The sequence below is a fragment of the Heterodontus francisci genome, chromosome 7 (assembly GCF_036365525.1).
Source record: "Heterodontus francisci isolate sHetFra1 chromosome 7, sHetFra1.hap1, whole genome shotgun sequence".
Classification (NCBI taxonomy): domain Eukaryota; kingdom Metazoa; phylum Chordata; class Chondrichthyes; order Heterodontiformes; family Heterodontidae; genus Heterodontus; species Heterodontus francisci.
Genome location: NC_090377.1, coordinates 1,768,925 through 1,787,275, shown reverse-complemented (window position 1 = coordinate 1,787,275; position 18,351 = coordinate 1,768,925). Strand labels below are relative to the sequence as shown.

Sequence of the window (18,351 nt, the reverse complement as noted above, 5' to 3'; positions counted from 1 at the left end):
AGATTGGCCATGTGGTAGATAGCGAGGAGGGTAGCTGTAGGCTGCAGGAAGATATTGATGGTCTGGTCAGATGGGCAGAAAAGTGACAAACGGAATTCAACTTGGAGAAGTGTGAGGTGATGCATTTGGGGAGGTCAAACAAGACAAAGGAATACACGATTAATGGGAAAATACTGAGAAGTGTAGAGGCAGTGAGGGACCTTGGAGTGAATGTCCATAGATCCCTGAAGGTAGCAGGACAGGTCGATAAGGTGGTTAAGAAGGCATATGGAATCCTTTCCTTTATTAGCCGAGGTATTGCATATAAGAGCAGGGAGGTTATGCTGGAACTGTATAACTCATTGGTTAGGCCACAACTTGAGTACTGTGTGCAGTTCTGGTCACCTCATTACAGAAAGGATGTAATTGCACTAGAGAGGGTACAGAGGAGATTTACGAGGATGTTGCAAGGACTGGAAAAATGCAGCTATGAGGAAAGATTGGATAGGCTGGGGTTGTTCTCCTTGGAACAGAGAAGGCTGAGGGGAGATCTGAACTGTACAAAATTGTGAGGGGCCTGGATAGAGTGGAGGTGAAGGGTCTATTCACCATTGCAGAGAGGTCTGTGCTGATGGGGCATAGGTTTAAAGTGATTGGTAGAAAAATTAGAGAAAAACTTTTTCACCCAGAGGGTGGTGATGGTCTGGAACTCACTGCCTGAAAGGGTAGTTGAGGCAGAGACCCTCAACTCATTCAAAAGGAGTCTGGATATGCACCTCAAGTGCTGTAATCTTCAGGGCTATGGACCAAATGCTGGAAGGTGGGATTAGAATAGGTGGATCGTTTTCTGGCCGGCACAGACATGATGGGCCAAGTGGCCTCTTTTTGTGCCTTAAACTTTCTATGCTTCTATGAGTGTCACAGAGGGAACAATTCCTTAAGAATGCTGACGGAGAGGGGAGGGGAAGAGGTGTTTGGTAGTGGCATCACGCTGGAGGTGGTGGAAATGGCAGAGGATGATCCTATTGATGTGGAGGCTGGTTGGGTGGAAAGTGAGGACAAGGGGATCTCTGTCCTGGTTCTGGGAGGGAGGGGAAGGGGTGAGGGCAGAGGTGCAGGAAATGGGTCGGACGTGGTCGAGGGCCCTGTCAACCACAGTGGGAGGAAATCCTCGGTTGAGGAGAAAGAAGCGCTGTTGTGGAAGGTTGAATCATCAGAATAGATACGTTGGAGACGGAGAAACTGGGAGAATGGAATGGAATCCTTACAGGAAACAGAGTGTGAGGAAGTGTAGTCGAGGTAACTGGGGGAGTCGGTGGGCTTATAATGGATATTAGTGGACGGTCTATCCCCAGAGATGGAGACAGAGAAGTCGAGGAAGGGAAGGGAAGTGTCGGAGATGGACCATGTAAAGGTGAGAGAAGGATGGAAATTGGAAGCAAAGTTGATAAAGTTTTCAGTTCAGGGCGGGAGCAGGAAACGGCACCGATACAGTCATCAATGTACCGAAAAAAGAGTTGGGGGAGGGGGCCTGACTAGGACTGGAAAAAGAAATGATTGACATAACCCACAAAAAGACAGGCATAGCTAGGACCCATGTGGGTACCCATAGCGAAATCTTTTATTTGAAGGAAGTGAGTGGAGTTGAAGGAGAAGTTGTCCAATGTGAGAACAAGTTCAGCCAGGCAGAGGAGGGTGGTGGTGGATGGGGACTGGTTGGGCCTCTGTTCAAGGTAGAAGCGGAGAGCCACACCTCCTTCGACAGCACCTTCCAAACCCGTGACCTCTACCACCTGGGACAAAGGCAGCAGATGCATGGGAACACCACCAACTGCATGTTCCCCTCCAAGACACACAAGGCAGCATTTGACTCAAAATGGCATCAAGGAGCCCCAGCAAAATTGAAGTCAATGGAAATTGGGGGGAAACTCTCCACTGGTTGGAGTCATACCCAGCACAAAGAAAGATGGTTGTGGTTGTTAGAGGTCAATCATCTCAGCCCAGAACATCGCTGCAGAGGTTCCTCAGGGTAGTGTCCTCAACCCAACCATCTTCAGCTGCTTCAACATAAGGTCATAAGTGGGGATGTTCAGTGATGGTTGCACAGTGTTCTGTACCATTCGCAACTCCTCAGATACTGAAGCAGTCCATGCCCGCATGCAGCAAGACCTGGTCAACATTCAGCCTTGGACTGATAAGCGGCAAGTAATATTTGCACCATATCAGTTCCAGGCAATGAGCATCTCCAAGAGAATCTAACCATCTCCCCTTGACATTTAGAGTCATAGAGAGATACAGAACTGAAACAGGCCCTTCGGCCCACCAAGTCTGCGGCGACCATCAACCACCCATTCAAACTAATCCTACATGAATCCCATATTCCCGACCACTTGGCCATGTGAGCTGCATGGAAGATGGCAGGATCCCCAAGGACACATTGTACAGCGAGCTCGTCACTGGTATCAGACCCACCGGCCGTCCATGTCTCCGCTTTAAAGACGTCTGCAAACGCGACATGAAGTCCTGTGACACTGATCACAAGTTGTGGGAGTCAGTGCGAGCTAGCGGGCAGCCATAAAGGTGGGACTAAAGTGTGGCAAGTCGAATAGACTTAGCAGTTGGAAGGAAAAAAGACAGAGGTGCAAGGGGAGAGCCAACTGTGTAACAGCCCCGACAACCGATTTTATCTGTAGCATCTGTGGAAGAGTCTGTCACTCTAGAATTGGCCTTTATAGCCACTCCAGGCGCTGCTTCACAAACCACTGACCACATCCAGGCGCTTACCCATTGTCTCTCGAGACAAGGAGGCCAAAGAAGAAGATTAATGCCATATTCCCTCCCACATCCCCACAATTCTCCTACCACATACCTACACAAGGGGCAATTTACAATGGCCAATTTACCGATCAACCTGCAAGTCTTTGGCTGTGAAAGGAAACCAGAGCACCCGGCGAAAACCCACATGGTCACAGGGAGAACTTGCAAACTCTGCACAGGCAGGACCCAACCTGAACCCGGGTCGCTGGAGCTATGAGGTTGCAGTGTTAACCACTGTGCCACCGTGCCGCCCCATCCAGTTCAGGGCAAGAATAGGAAACCATCACCATTACCATGATGGCATTACCATCACTGAATCCCCCACTATCAACATCCTGAGGGTTACCATTGACTGGAAACTGAACTGGACCAGCCACATAAATGCCGTGGCTACAAGAGCAGGTCAGAGGCTGGGAATTCTGCAGTGAGTAACTCACCTCCTGACTCCCCAAAGCCTGTCCACCATCAACAAGGCACAAGTCAGGAGTGTGATGGAATACTCTCCACTTGCCTGGATGGGTGCAGCTCCAACAACACTCAAGAAGCTCGACACCATCCAGGACAAAGCAGCCCGCTTGATTGACACCCCATCTACAAACATTCACTCCCTACACCACCGACGCACAGTGACAGCAGTGTGTACCATCTACAAGATGCACTGCAGCAACTCACCAAGGCTCCTTAGACAGCACCTTCCAAACCCACGACCTCTAGAAGGACAAGAGCAGCAAATACATGGGAACACCACCACCTGCAAGTTTCCCTCCAAGTCACACACCATCCTGTCTTGGAACTATATCGCCGTTCCTTCACTGTCACTGGGTCAAAATCCTGGAACTCCCTTCCTAACAGCACTGTGGGTGTACCTACCCTACACGGACTGCAACGGTTCAAGAAGGCAGCTCACCAGCACCTTCTCAAGGGCAATTAGGGATGGGCAATAAATGCTGGCCTGGCCAGTGACACCCACATCCCATGAATGAATAAAATGAAGGGCCTGACTTGAGCATGGATTGAGCAGGGACTTTTGGATTGCTGCATGGCCACATTGGCTGTGACTCCAAGGACAGATTCATGCAGCAAGTCTCACTGGATTAGGAGCCCTGTCCCAACCCCAGAGACGCACTCCCACCATCTACCATTTCACCATGCCTGCCTCCATCATCCTTTGCGCACCCAATCTGTACGGCCAGCTCCGCCTTTCCTGGGTTTAGAATCTTACTCCCTCACTCTCAGCTGTTCTCTCCCATCTCCCAACATTTCCTCACTAATCCTTACCTACTTACCTCGAACAATGAATTCTTGTCCATCACCGATAGCGTCTCCCTTGGACTTCTGAAGCAGGGATATCCAGTGATGCATCTCCTCGGGAGTGTCTGAGTTACAGTGGATCACTCGGGTTGCCAGGATTATCACAAATGAGTTTGGTCTAAAATACAAGAACAGTTTAAAAAGACCTCCACCTCCCTCACAATTCCTCTCCTCTCCTGAAGGTGCTGATTCTCACTGGGGTACAGGTCCCCTCCTCTCCTGAATGTGCTGATTCTCACAGGGGTAGGGGTCCCCTCCTCTCCTGAAGGTGCTAACTCTCACGAGGGTACGGGTCCCTCCTCTCCTGAATGTGCTGACTCTAACTGGGGTCCCCTCCTCTCCTGAAGGTGCTGACTCTCACTGGGGTACGGGTCCCCTCCTCTCCTGATGGTGCTGATTCTCACTGGGGTCCCCTCCTCTCCTGAAGGTACTGACTCTAACTGGGGTACGGGTCCCCTCCTCTCCTGAAGGTGCTGATTCTCACAGGGGTACAGGTCCCCTCCTCTCCTGATGGTGCTGACTCTCACTGGGGTACGGGTCCCCTCCTCTCCTGAAGGTGCTAACTCTCACTGGGGTACAGATCCCCTCCTCTCCTGAAGGTACTGACTCTCACTGCGGTTCCCTCCTCTCCTGAAGGTGCTGACTCTCACTGGGGTACGGGTCCCCTCCTCTCCTGAAGGTGCAAACTCTCACTGGGGTACGGGTCCCCTCCTCTCCAGAATGTGCTTACTCACTGGGGTACAGGTCCCCTCCTCTCCTGAAGGTACCGACTCTCACTGCGGTTCCCTCCTCTCCTGAAGGTACTGACTCTCACTGGGGGACGGGTCCCCTCCTCTCCTGAAGGTGCTGACTCTCACTGGGGTAGGGGTCTCCTCCTCTCCTAAAGGTACTGACTCTCACTGGGGGACGGGTCCCCTCCTCTCCTGAAGGTACTGACTCTCACTGGGGTACGGGTCCCCTCCTCTCCTGAATGTGCTGACTCTCACTGGGGTAGGGGTCTCCTCCTCTCCTAAAGGTACTGACTCTCACTGGGGGACGGGTCCCCTCCTCTCCTGAAGGTACTGACTCTCACTGGGGTACAGGTCCCCTCCTCTCCTGAAGGTATTGACTCACACTGCGGTTCCCTCCTCTCCTGAAGGTGCTAACTCTCACTGGGGTACAGGTCCCCTCCCCTCCTGAAGGTGCTGACTCTCACTGGGGTACAGGTCCCCTCCTCTCCTGAAGGTGCTAACTCTCACTGGGGTACGGGTCCCCTCCTCTCCTGAAGGTACTGACTCTCACTGGGGTACAGGTCCCCTCCTCTCCTGAAGGTACCGACTCTCACTGCGGTTCCCTCCTCTCCTGAAGGTACTGACTCTCACTGGGGGACGGGTCCCCTCCTCTCCTGAAGGTGCTGACTCTCACTGGGGTAGGGGTCTCCTCCTCTCCTAAAGGTACTGACTCTCACTGGGGGACGGGTCCCCTCCTCTCCTGAAGGTACTGACTCTCACTGGGGTACGGGTCCCCTCCTCTCCTGAATGTGCATACTCACTGGGGTACAGGTCCCCTCCTCTCCTGAAGGTATTGACTCACACTGCGGTTCCCTCCTCTCCTGAAGGTGCTAACTCTCACTGGGGTACAGGTCCCCTCCCCTCCTGAAGGTGCTGACTCTCACTGGGGTACAGGTCCCCTCCTCTCCTGAAGGTGCTAACTCTCACTGGGGTACGGGTCCCCTCCTCTCCTGAAGGTACTGACTCTCACTGGGGTACGGGTCCCCTCCTCTCCTGAAGGTACTGACTCTCACTGGGGTACGGGTCCCCTCCTCTCCTGAAGGTGTTAACTCTTACTGGGGTACGGGTCCCCTCCTCTCCTGAAGGTACTGACTCTCACTGGGGTAGGGGTCCCCTCCACTCCTGAAGGTGCTGACTCTCACTGGGGTACAGGTCCCCGCCTCTCCTGAAGGTGCTGACTCTCACTGGGGTACGGGTCCCCTCCTCCTGAAGGTGCTGACTTTCACTGAGGTATGGGTCCCCTCCTCTCCTGAAGGTGCTGACTCTCACTGGGGTGCCCTCCTTTCCTGAAGGTGCTGACTCTCACTGGGGTACGGGTGCCCTCCTCTCCTGAAGGGGCTGACACTCATTGGGGTATGGGTCCCCTCCTCTTCTGAAGGTGCTGGCACTCACTGGGTCCCCTCCTCTCCTGAAGGTGCGGACTCTCACTGGGGTACGGGTCCCCTCCTCTCCTCAAGGTGCTGTCTCTCACTGGGGTATGGGTTCCCTCCTCTCCTGAATGTGCTGACTCACTGGGGTACGGTTCCCTCCTCTCCTGAAGGTGCTGACTTTCACTGGGGACGGGTCCCCTCCTCTCCTCAAGGTGCTGACTCTCACTGGGGATGGGTCCCCTCCTCTCCTGAAGGTGCTGACACTCATTGGGGTATGGGTCCCCTCCTCACCTGAAGGTGCTGACACTCATTGGGGTATGGGTCCCCTCCTCACCTGAAGGAGCTGACACTCATTGGGGTACGGGTCCCCTCCTCTCCTGAAGGTGCTGACACTCATTGGGGTATGGGTCCCCTCCTCACCTGAAGGTGCTGACACTCATTGGGGTATGGGTCCCCTCCTCTCCTGAAGGAGCTGACACTCATTGGGGTACGGGTCCCCTCCTCTCCTGAAGGTGCTGACACTCATTGGGGTATGGGTCCCCTCCTCACCTGAAGGTGCTGACACTCATTGGGGTATGGGTCCCCTCCTCACCTGAAGGTGCTGACACTCATTGGGGTACGGGTTCCCTCCTCTCCTGAAGGTGCTGACTCTCACTGGGGTACGGGTCCCCTCCTCTCCTGAAGGTGCTGACTCTCACTGGGGTACGGGTCCCCTCCTCTCCTGAAGGTGCTGACACTCACTGGGATCCCCTCCTCTCCTGAAGGTACTGACACTCACTAGGGTACGGGTCCCCTCCTCTCCTGAAGGTGCTGACTCTCACTGGGGTACGGGTCCCCTCCTCTCCTGAAGGTGCTGACACTCACTGGGGTACGGGTCCCCTCCTCTCCTGAAGGTACTGACTCTCACTGGGGTACGGGTCCCCTCCTCTCCTGAAGGTGCTGACTCTCACTGGGGTACGGGTCCCCTCCTCTCCTGAAGGTGCTGACTCTCACTGGGGTACGGATCCCCTCCTCTCCTGAAGGTGCTGACTCTCACTGGGGTACGGGTCCCCTCCTCTCCTGAAGGTGCTGACTCTCACTGGGGTACGGGTCCCCTCCTCTCCTAAAGGTGCTGACACTCACTGGGGTCCCCTCCTCTCCTAAAGGTGCTGACTCTCACTGGGGTACGGGTCCCCTCCTCTCCTGAAGGTGCTGACACTCATTGGGGTATGGGTCCCCTCCTCACCTGAAGGTGCTGACACTCATTGGGGTATGGGTCCCCTCCTCACCTGAAGGTGCTGACTCTCACTGGGGTACGGGTCCCCTCCTCTCCTGAAGGTGCTGACACTCACTGGGATCCCCTCCTCTCCTGAAGGTACTGACTCTCACTGGGGTACGGGTCCCCTCCTCTCCTGAAGGTGCTGACACTCACTGGGATCCCCTCCTCTCCTGAAGGTACTGACACTCACTAGGGTACGGGTCCCCTCCTCTCCTGAAGGTGCTGACTCTCACTGGGGTACGGGTCCCCTCCTCTCCTGAAGGTGCTGACACTCACTGGGATCCCCTCCTCTCCTAAAGGTGCTGACTCTCACTGGGGTACGGGTCCCCTCCTCTCCTGAAGGTGCTGACTCTCACTGGGGTACGGGTCCCCTCCTCTCCTGAAGGTGCTGACTCTCACTGGGGTACGGATCCCCTCCTCTCCTGAAGGTGCTGACTCTCACTGGGGTACGGGTCCCCTCCTCTCCTGAAGGTGCTGACTCTCACTGGGGTACGGGTCCCCTCCTCTCCTGAAGGTGCTGACTCTCACTGGGGTACGGATCCCCTCCTCTCCTGAAGGTGCTGACTCTCACTGGGGTACGGGTCCCCTCCTCTCCTGAAGGTGCTGACTCTCACTGGGGTACGGGTCCCCTCCTCTCCTAAAGGTGCTGACACTCACTGGGGTCCCCTCCTCTCCTAAAGGTGCTGACTCTCACTGGGGTACGGGTCCCCTCCTCTCCTGAAGGTGCTGACACTCATTGGGGTATGGGTCCCCTCCTCACCTGAAGGTGCTGACACTCATTGGGGTATGGGTCCCCTCCTCACCTGAAGGTGCTGACTCTCACTGGGGTACGGGTCCCCTCCTCTCCTGAAGGTGCTGACTCTCACTGGGGTACGGGTCCCCTCCTCTCCTGAAGGTGCTGACTCTCACTGGGGTACGGGTCCCCTCCTCTCCTGAAGGTACTGACTCTCACTGGGATAAGGGTCCCAACCTCTCCTGAAGGTGCTGACTCTCACTGGGGTACGGGTCCCCTCCTCTCCTGAAGGTGCTGACTCTCACTGGGGTACGGGTCCCCTCCTCTCCTGAAGGTGCTGACTCTCACTGGGGTACGGGTCCCCTCCTCTCCTGAAGGTGTTAACTCTTACTGGGGTACGGGTCCCCTCCTCTCCTGAAGGTACTGACTCTCACTGGGGTAGGGGTCCCCTCCACTCCTGAAGGTGCAGACTCTCACTGGGGTACGGGTCCCCTCCTCTCCTGAAGGTGTTAACTCTTACTGGGGTACGGGTCCCCTCCTCTCCTGAAGGTACTGACTCTCACTGGGGTAGGGGTCCCCTCCACTCCTGAAGGTGCAGACTCTCACTGGGGTATGGGTCCCCTCCTCTCCTGAAGGTGCTGACTCTCACTGGGGTACAGGTCCCCGCCTCTCCTGAAGGTGCTGACTCTCACTGGGGTACGGGTCCCCTCCTCCTGAAGGTGCTGACTTTCACTGAGGTATGGGTCCCCTCCTCTCCTGAAGGTGCTGACTCTCACTGGGGTGCCCTCCTTTCCTGAAGGTGCTGACTCTCACTGGGGTACGGGTGCCCTCCTCTCCTGAAGGGGCTGACACTCATTGGGGTATGGGTCCCCTCCTCTTCTGAAGGTGCTGGCACTCACTGGGTCCCCTCCTCTCCTGAAGGTGCGGACTCTCACTGGGGTACGGGTCCCCTCCTCTCCTCAAGGTGCTGTCTCTCACTGGGGTATGGGTTCCCTCCTCTCCTGAATGTGCTGACTCACTGGGGTACGGTTCCCTCCTCTCCTGAAGGTGCTGACTTTCACTGGGGACGGGTCCCCTCCTCTCCTCAAGGTGCTGACTCTCACTGGGGATGGGTCCCCTCCTCTCCTCAAGGTGCTGACTCTCACTGGGGTACGGGTCCCCTCCTTTCCTGAAGGTGCTGACACTCATTGGGGTATGGGTCCCCTCCTCTCCTGAAGGAGCTGACACTCATTGGGGTATGGGTCCCCTCCTCGCCTGAAGGTGCTGACACTCATTGGGGGACGGGTCCCCTCCTCTCCTGAAGGTGCTGACTCTCACTGGGGTAGGGGTCTCCTCCTCTCCTAAAGGTACTGACTCTCACTGGGGGACGGGTCCCCTCCTCTCCTGAAGGTACTGACTCTCACTGGGGTACGGGTCCCCTCCTCTCCTGAATGTGCTGACTCTCACTGGGGTAGGGGTCTCCTCCTCTCCTAAAGGTACTGACTCTCACTGGGGGACGGGTCCCCTCCTCTCCTGAAGGTACTGACTCTCACTGGGGTACAGGTCCCCTCCTCTCCTGAAGGTATTGACTCACACTGCGGTTCCCTCCTCTCCTGAAGGTGCTAACTCTCACTGGGGTACAGGTCCCCTCCCCTCCTGAAGGTGCTGACTCTCACTGGGGTACAGGTCCCCTCCTCTCCTGAAGGTGCTAACTCTCACTGGGGTACGGGTCCCCTCCTCTCCTGAAGGTACTGACTCTCACTGGGGTACAGGTCCCCTCCTCTCCTGAAGGTACCGACTCTCACTGCGGTTCCCTCCTCTCCTGAAGGTACTGACTCTCACTGGGGGACGGGTCCCCTCCTCTCCTGAAGGTGCTGACTCTCACTGGGGTAGGGGTCTCCTCCTCTCCTAAAGGTACTGACTCTCACTGGGGGACGGGTCCCCTCCTCTCCTGAAGGTACTGACTCTCACTGGGGTACGGGTCCCCTCCTCTCCTGAATGTGCATACTCACTGGGGTACAGGTCCCCTCCTCTCCTGAAGGTATTGACTCACACTGCGGTTCCCTCCTCTCCTGAAGGTGCTAACTCTCACTGGGGTACAGGTCCCCTCCCCTCCTGAAGGTGCTGACTCTCACTGGGGTACAGGTCCCCTCCTCTCCTGAAGGTGCTAACTCTCACTGGGGTACGGGTCCCCTCCTCTCCTGAAGGTACTGACTCTCACTGGGGTACGGGTCCCCTCCTCTCCTGAAGGTACTGACTCTCACTGGGGTACGGGTCCCCTCCTCTCCTGAAGGTGTTAACTCTTACTGGGGTACGGGTCCCCTCCTCTCCTGAAGGTACTGACTCTCACTGGGGTAGGGGTCCCCTCCACTCCTGAAGGTGCTGACTCTCACTGGGGTACAGGTCCCCGCCTCTCCTGAAGGTGCTGACTCTCACTGGGGTACGGGTCCCCTCCTCCTGAAGGTGCTGACTCTCACTGGGGTACAGGTCCCCGCCTCTCCTGAAGGTGCTGACTCTCACTGGGGTACGGGTCCCCTCCTCTCCTGAAGGTGCTGACTCTCACTGGGGTGCCCTCCTTTCCTGAAGGTGCTGACTCTCACTGGGGTACGGGTCCCCTCCTCTCCTGAAGGTGCTGACACTCACTGGGATCCCCTCCTCTCCTGAAGGTACTGACACTCACTAGGGTACGGGTCCCCTCCTCTCCTGAAGGTGCTGACTCTCACTGGGGTACGGGTCCCCTCCTCTCCTGAAGGTGCTGACACTCACTGGGATCCCCTCCTCTCCTAAAGGTGCTGACTCTCACTGGGGTACGGGTCCCCTCCTCTCCTGAAGGTGCTGACTCTCACTGGGGTACGGGTCCCCTCCTCTCCTGAAGGTGCTGACTCTCACTGGGGTACGGATCCCCTCCTCTCCTGAAGGTGCTGACTCTCACTGGGGTACGGGTCCCCTCCTCTCCTGAAGGTGCTGACTCTCACTGGGGTACGGGTCCCCTCCTCTCCTGAAGGTGCTGACTCTCACTGGGGTACGGATCCCCTCCTCTCCTGAAGGTGCTGACTCTCACTGGGGTACGGGTCCCCTCCTCTCCTGAAGGTGCTGACTCTCACTGGGGTACGGGTCCCCTCCTCTCCTAAAGGTGCTGACACTCACTGGGGTCCCCTCCTCTCCTAAAGGTGCTGACTCTCACTGGGGTACGGGTCCCCTCCACTCCTGAAGGTGCTGACTCTCACTGGGGTACAGGTCCCCGCCTCTCCTGAAGGTGCTGACTCTCACTGGGGTACGGGTCCCCTCCTCCTGAAGGTGCTGACTCTCACTGGGGTGCCCTCCTTTCCTGAAGGTGCTGACTCTCACTGGGGTACGGGTGCCCTCCTCTCCTGAAGGGGCTGACACTCATTGGGGTATGGGTCCCCTCCTCTTCTGAAGGTGCTGGCACTCACTGGGTCCCCTCCTCTCCTGAAGGTGCGGACTCTCACTGGGGTACGGGTCCCCTCCTCTCCTCAAGGTGCTGTCTCTCACTGGGGTATGGGTTCCCTCCTCTCCTGAATGTGCTGACTCACTGGGGTACGGTTCCCTCCTCTCCTGAAGGTGCTGACTTTCACTGGGGACGGGTCCCCTCCTCTCCTCAAGGTGCTGACTCTCACTGGGGATGGGTCCCCTCCTCTCCTCAAGGTGCTGACTCTCACTGGGGTACGGGTCCCCTCCTTTCCTGAAGGTGCTGACACTCATTGGGGTATGGGTCCCCTCCTCTCCTGAAGGAGCTGACACTCATTGGGGTATGGGTCCCCTCCTCGCCTGAAGGTGCTGACACTCATTGGGTTACGGGTCCCCTCCTCACCTGAAGGTGCTGACACTCATTGGGGTATGGGTTCCCTCCTTTCCTGAAGGTGCTGACACTCACTGGGGTACGGGTCCCCTCCTCTCCTGAAGGTGCTGACTCTCACTGGGGTACGGGTCCCCTCCTCTCCTGAAGGTGCTGACACTCACTGGGATCCCCTCCTCTCCTGAAGGTACTGACACTCACTAGGGTACGGGTCCCCTCCTCTCCTGAAGGTGCTGACTCTCACTGGGGTACGGGTCCCCTCCTCTCCTGAAGGTGCTGACACTCACTGGGATCCCCTCCTCTCCTAAAGGTGCTGACTCTCACTGGGGTACGGGTCCCCTCCTCTCCTGAAGGTACTGACTCTCACTGGGGTACGGGTCCCCTCCTCTCCTGAAGGTGCTGACTCTCACTGGGGTACGGGTCCCCTCCTCTCCTGAAGGTGCTGACTCTCACTGGGGTACGGATCCCCTCCTCTCCTGAAGGTGCTGACTCTCACTGGGGTACGGGTCCCCTCCTCTCCTGAAGGTGCTGACTCTCACTGGGGTACGGGTCCCCTCCTCTCCTGAAGGTGCTGACTCTCACTGGGGTACGGGTCCCCTCCTCTCCTGAAGGTGCTGACACTCATTGGGGTATGGGTCCCCTCCTCACCTGAAGGTGCTGACACTCATTGGGGTATGGGTCCCCTCCTCACCTGAAGGTGCTGACTCTCACTGGGGTACGGGTCCCCTCCTCTCCTGAAGGTGCTGACACTCACTGGGATCCCCTCCTCTCCTGAAGGTACTGACACTCACTAGGGTACGGGTCCCCTCCTCTCCTGAAGGTGCTGACTCTCACTGGGGTACGGGTCCCCTCCTCTCCTGAAGGTGCTGACACTCACTGGGATCCCCTCCTCTCCTAAAGGTGCTGACTCTCACTGGGGTACGGGTCCCCTCCTCTCCTGAAGGTGCTGACTCTCACTGGGGTACGGGTCCCCTCCTCTCCTGAAGGTGCTGACTCTCACTGGGGTACGGATCCCCTCCTCTCCTGAAGGTGCTGACTCTCACTGGGGTACGGGTCCCCTCCTCTCCTGAAGGTGCTGACTCTCACTGGGGTACGGGTCCCCTCCTCTCCTGAAGGTGCTGACTCTCACTGGGGTACGGATCCCCTCCTCTCCTGAAGGTGCTGACTCTCACTGGGGTACGGGTCCCCTCCTCTCCTGAAGGTGCTGACTCTCACTGGGGTACGGGTCCCCTCCTCTCCTAAAGGTGCTGACGCTCACTGGGGTCCCCTCCTCTCCTAAAGGTGCTGACTCTCACTGGGGTACGGGTCCCCTCCTCTCCTGAAGGTGCTGACACTCATTGGGGTATGGGTCCCCTCCTCACCTGAAGGTGCTGACACTCATTGGGGTATGGGTCCCCTCCTCACCTGAAGGTGCTGACTCTCACTGGGGTACAGGTCCCCTCCTCACCTGAAGGTGCTGACTCTCACTGGGGTACGGGTCCCCTCCTCTCCTGAAGGTGCTGACTCTCACTGGGGTACGGGTCCCCTCCTCTCCTGAAGGTGCTGACACTCACTGGGATCCCCTCCTCTCCTGAAGGTACTGACTCTCACTGGGGTACGGGTCCCCTCCTCTCCTGAAGGTGCTGACTCTCACTGGGGTACGGGTCCCCTCCTCTCCTGAAGGTGCTGACTCTCACTGGGGTACGGGTCCCCTCCTCTCCTGAAGGTACTGACTCTCACTGGGATAAGGGTCCCAACCTCTCCTGAAGGTGCTGACTCTCACTGGGGTACGGGTCCCCTCCTCTCCTGAAGGTGCTGACTCTCACTGGGGTACGGGTCCCCTCCTCTCCTGAAGGTGCTGACTCTCACTGGGGTACGGGTCCCCTCCTCTCCTGAAGGTACTGACTCTCACTGGGATAAGGGTCCCAACCTCTCCTGAAGGTGCTGACTCTCACTGGGGTACGGGTCCCCTCCTCTCCTGAAGGTGCTGACTCTCACTGGGGTACGGGTCCCCTCCTCTCCTGAAGGTGCTGACTCTCACTGGGGTACGGGTCCCCTCCTCTCCTGAAGGTACTGACTCTCACTGGGATAAGGGTCCCAACCTCTCCTGAAGGTGCTGACTCTCACTGGGGTACGGGTTCCCTCCTCTCCTGAAGGTGCTGACTCTCACTGGGGTACGGGTCCCCTCCTCTCCTGAAGGTGCTGACTCTCACTGGGGTACGGGTCCCCTCCTCTCCTGAAGGTACTGACTCTCACTGGGATAAGGGTCCCAACCTCTCCTGAAGGTGCTGACTCTCACTGGAGCATGGGTCACTTCCTCACAATACATTTAAAGAGAGTGGTAAGGCGGATGTTGTGTATTTGGATTTCCAAAAGGCATTTGATAAGGTGTCACATAAAAGGTTACTTCACAAGATAGAGCTCATGGTATTGTGGGTAATATATTAGCCTGGAGAGAGGATTGGATAACTAACAGGAAACAGAGAGTTGGGATAAATGGGTCATTTTCAGGTTGGCAAATGGTAACTAGCGTCGTGCCAGAGGAATCAGTGCTGGGGTCTCAACTATTTATAATCAAATTAATGGGTCTATATTAATTGGATGAAGGAACTGTGAATTGTAGCCAAATTTGCTAATGATACAAACTAGTGAGTTTTGAGGAGGACACAGAGTCTGCAGAGAGATATAAATCGGTCAAATGAGTGGGCATAAATTTAGCAGATGGAGTATTACGTGGAAAAATGGGAGGTTGTCCACTTTGGCAGGAAGAATAGAAAAGCAGAATATTATTTACATGGAGAGAGACTGCAGAATACTGCGGTACAGAGGGATCTGGGTGTTCTTGTACACGAATCACAAAAAGTCAACATGCAGGTACAGCAAGTGATTAGGAGGGCAAATGGAATGTTGACCTTTAGTTCAAGAGGGATGGAGTATAAAAATAAGGAAGTCTTCCTACAACTGTACAGGGCATTGTTGAGACTGCACCAAGAGTATTGTGCACAGTTTTAGTCTCCTTACTTAAGGAGGGATAGACTTGCATTGGAAGCAGATCAGAGAAGGTTGACTCGACTGATTCCTGGTTGTCTTGTGAGGAAACATTGAGCAGGTTGGGCCTATACTCATTGGAGTTTAGAAGAATGAGAGGTGATCTTATTGAAACATGTAAGATTCTGAGGGGGGTTGACAGGGTAGATACTGAGAGAATATTTCCCCTCGTGGGGGAATCTAAAGCTTGGGGCACAGTTTCAGCACAATGGGTTAAAGACGGAGATGAGGAGAAATCTCTTCTCTCAGAGGGTCGTGAATCTCTGGAATTCTCTTCCCCAGAGAGCAGTGGAGGCTGGGTCATTGAATATATCCAAGGCTAAGTTAGACAGATTCTTGAACTCTATGGAAGTCAAGCATTATGGGGAAGAGGCAGGAAAGTGGAATTGAGGCCAAGATCAGACCAGCCATGACCTTATTGAAAGGCGGGACAGGCTCGAGGGGCTGAATGGCCTACTCCAATCCTACTTCTTATGTTCTTAAGATATTAAAAGAAGCAGGTATGGAAATTGCAGATGATAGTTAGAATTTTTCAAAGCTCTCTGGATTCAGCAATTGTGCCATTGGATTGGAAAATTGCAAATTATTATAAGGATATAACGAGTTCAGAAAAGATAGAGAAGGAAATAAACAGGAGGTGGGGTGACAATCCTGATTAGAGAAGACACTGCAGAGCTGGAAGGGAGGATATCCTTGAGGGGACAAGGGCAGAATAAATCTGGTTAAGTTGTGGAGCAAAAAGAGTATGATCATGTTACTAGGGGTATTCTATAGACCTCCAAATAGTGAGACAGAGAGAGAGGAGCTGTTTGTAGTGTACATTAATGATTTAGAGGTGAATATAGGAGGTATGATCACTAAGTTCGCAGATGACACCAAAATTGGTGGTGTCGTAAATAGTGAGGAGGAAAGCTTTAGATTACAGGGAGATATAGATGGGCTGGTAAGATGGGCGGAGCAGTGGCAAATGGAATTTAATCCTGAGAAGTGTGAGGTAATGCATTTTGGGAGGATTAACAAGGCAAGGGAATATACAATGGATGGTAGGACCCTAGGAAGTACAGAGGGTCACAGGGACCTTGGTGTACTTGTCCATAGATCACTGAAGGCAGCAGCACAGGTAGATAAGGTGGTTAGGAAGGCATATGGGATACTTGCCTTTATTAGCCGAGACATAGAATATAAGAGCAGGGAGGTTATGATGGAGCTGTATAAAACGCTAGTTAGGCCACAGCTGGGGTACTGTGTACAGTTCTGGGCACCACACTATAGGAAGATGTGATTGCATTGGAGAGGGTGTAGAGGAGATTCACCAGGATGTTGCCTGGGCTGGGGCATTTCAGCCATGAAGAGAGACTGGAACGGCTAGGGTTGTTTTCCTTAGAGCAGAGAAGGTTGAGGGGAGATATGATTGAAGTATACAAAATTATGAGGGGCATTGATAGGTTAGATAGGAAGAAACTTTTTCCCTTAGTGGAGGGGTCAATAACCAGGGGGCATAGATTTAAGGTAAGGGGCAGGAGGTTTAGAGTGGATTTGAGGAAAAAGAATTTCACCCAGAAGATGGTTGGAATCTGGAACACACTGCCTGAAGAGGTGGTAGAGGTAGGAACCCTCACAACATTTAAGAAGTATTGAAAAGAGCACTTGAAATCAAGCCATAGCATACAAGGCTACGGGCCACGTGCTGGAAAATGGGATGAGAATAGTTAAATGCTTGATAGCCGGCACAGACACGATGGGCTGAAGGGCCTGTTTCTGTGCTGTATAAGTGGGCCACCTTACAGTGCTGACCTTGTTTGCACTGGAGTGCTGACTTGGGTTGCATTAGAGTGTTAAAGTGGAAATTTGGTGACTGAGGAAGTTCAGTGAGGAGGGAGCGATTCATTTCCTACCTGTCCTCAGAGTGAGGGGAGCTGAGAGTCTCCAAAGAGCAGAGCTGACTGGTGAGTAAGTCCTGGTGGGTATTTTTCAAACTGGATTGAATTGTAAGTCATTGTTTCAGCAAGACTTAGTTTTTTAAAATTATATTCTTCTAAAGTGTTAAATTTAAAGGGTTTAATCGTGGCAGGAGAGCTTGAAGCCGTGGTTTGCTCCTCTTGCTGCATGTGGGAATCCGGGAACATTTCCAGTCCCCGGGACCAGCATGTGTGCAGGAAGTGTGTCCAGCTGCAGCTCCTGGAAGCTCGGGTTTCAGAGCTGGAACGGCGGCTGGAAACACTGTGGAGCATCCGTGAGTCTGAGAGCATTGTGGATAGCACGGAGAGAGAGGTGGTCACACCGCAGCTAAAGGGACTTGAGGAAGGAAGGGAATGGGTGACCACCAGGCAATCCAAGAGAATCAGGCAGGTAGTTCAGGAGTCCCCTGGGGTCCCGCTTGCAAATCGGTATTCCATTTTGGATGATGAGGCTGGTTCCTCCAGGGAGTGCGGACAGAGCCAAGCTTCTGGCACCGCAAGCAGCCTGTCTGCACAGGAAGGGGGAAAGAGAGGAAGAGCAATAGTAATAGGGGATTCTATAGTCAGGGGAACAGATAGGCGCAACTGTAGCTGTCAACGTGACTCCAGGATGGTGTGTTGCCTCCCTGGTGCCAGGGTCCTGGATGTCACTGAACGGCTGCAGGGCATCCTGAATGGGGAGGGTGATGAGGCAGAGGTCATGGTGTATGTTGGTACCAATGACATAGATAGAAAGAGGGATGAGGTCTTGCATCAAGAATTCAGGGAGTTAGGCAGTAGACTAAAAAGCAGGACCTCTCGGGTTGTAATCTCTGGATTACTCCCAGTGCCACGTGCTAGCGAGTACAGAAATAGGAGAATAGCACAGGTGAATGCGTGGCTTAAGAGTTGGTGCAGGAGGGAGGGTTTTAGATTCCTGGACCACTGGGACCGTTTCTGGGGAAGGTGGGACCTGTTCAAGCGGGACGGTCTACATCTGAACCAGAGGGGGACTAACATCCTTGCTGGCGGGTTTGCTAGTGCTGTTGGGAAGAGTTTAAACTAATTTGGCAGGGGGAGGGGATGCAGACTCCAAGCAGAATAGGGACACAGCTAAACACAGGAAAGCGAACAAGTCAGAGGGAATACAGCGGAAGTAAGTTTCAAGGGAGTAAGACCAGGATGGAAGGCCTCTACTTTAATGCCAGGAGTATTACAGGTAAAACGGATGAGTTAAGGGCAAGGATTATCACAATTCCACGTGTCATAGTAGCCATCACTGAGACATGGTTGAGGGAGGGGCAGGATTGGCAGCTCACTATCCCGGAATATAGAAGCTTCAGGCGAGACAGA

At 54.7% G+C, this 18,351-nt stretch overlaps 1 protein-coding gene across 2 annotated transcripts in view; it reads right to left on the bottom strand.

Annotated features, from left to right (window-relative positions):
- LOC137371810 (unconventional myosin-X-like) overlaps window positions 1-18,351 on the bottom strand; it is a 518,005-nt gene that overhangs the window by 77,904 nt on the left and 421,750 nt on the right. For both annotated transcript variants that reach the window (XM_068034697.1, XM_068034696.1), the window contains one exon: window positions 4,083-4,225. In XM_068034697.1, coding sequence (XP_067890798.1) covers window positions 4,083-4,225 — 143 coding nt within the window. The remainder of the gene's footprint in view (window positions 1-4,082; window positions 4,226-18,351) is intronic.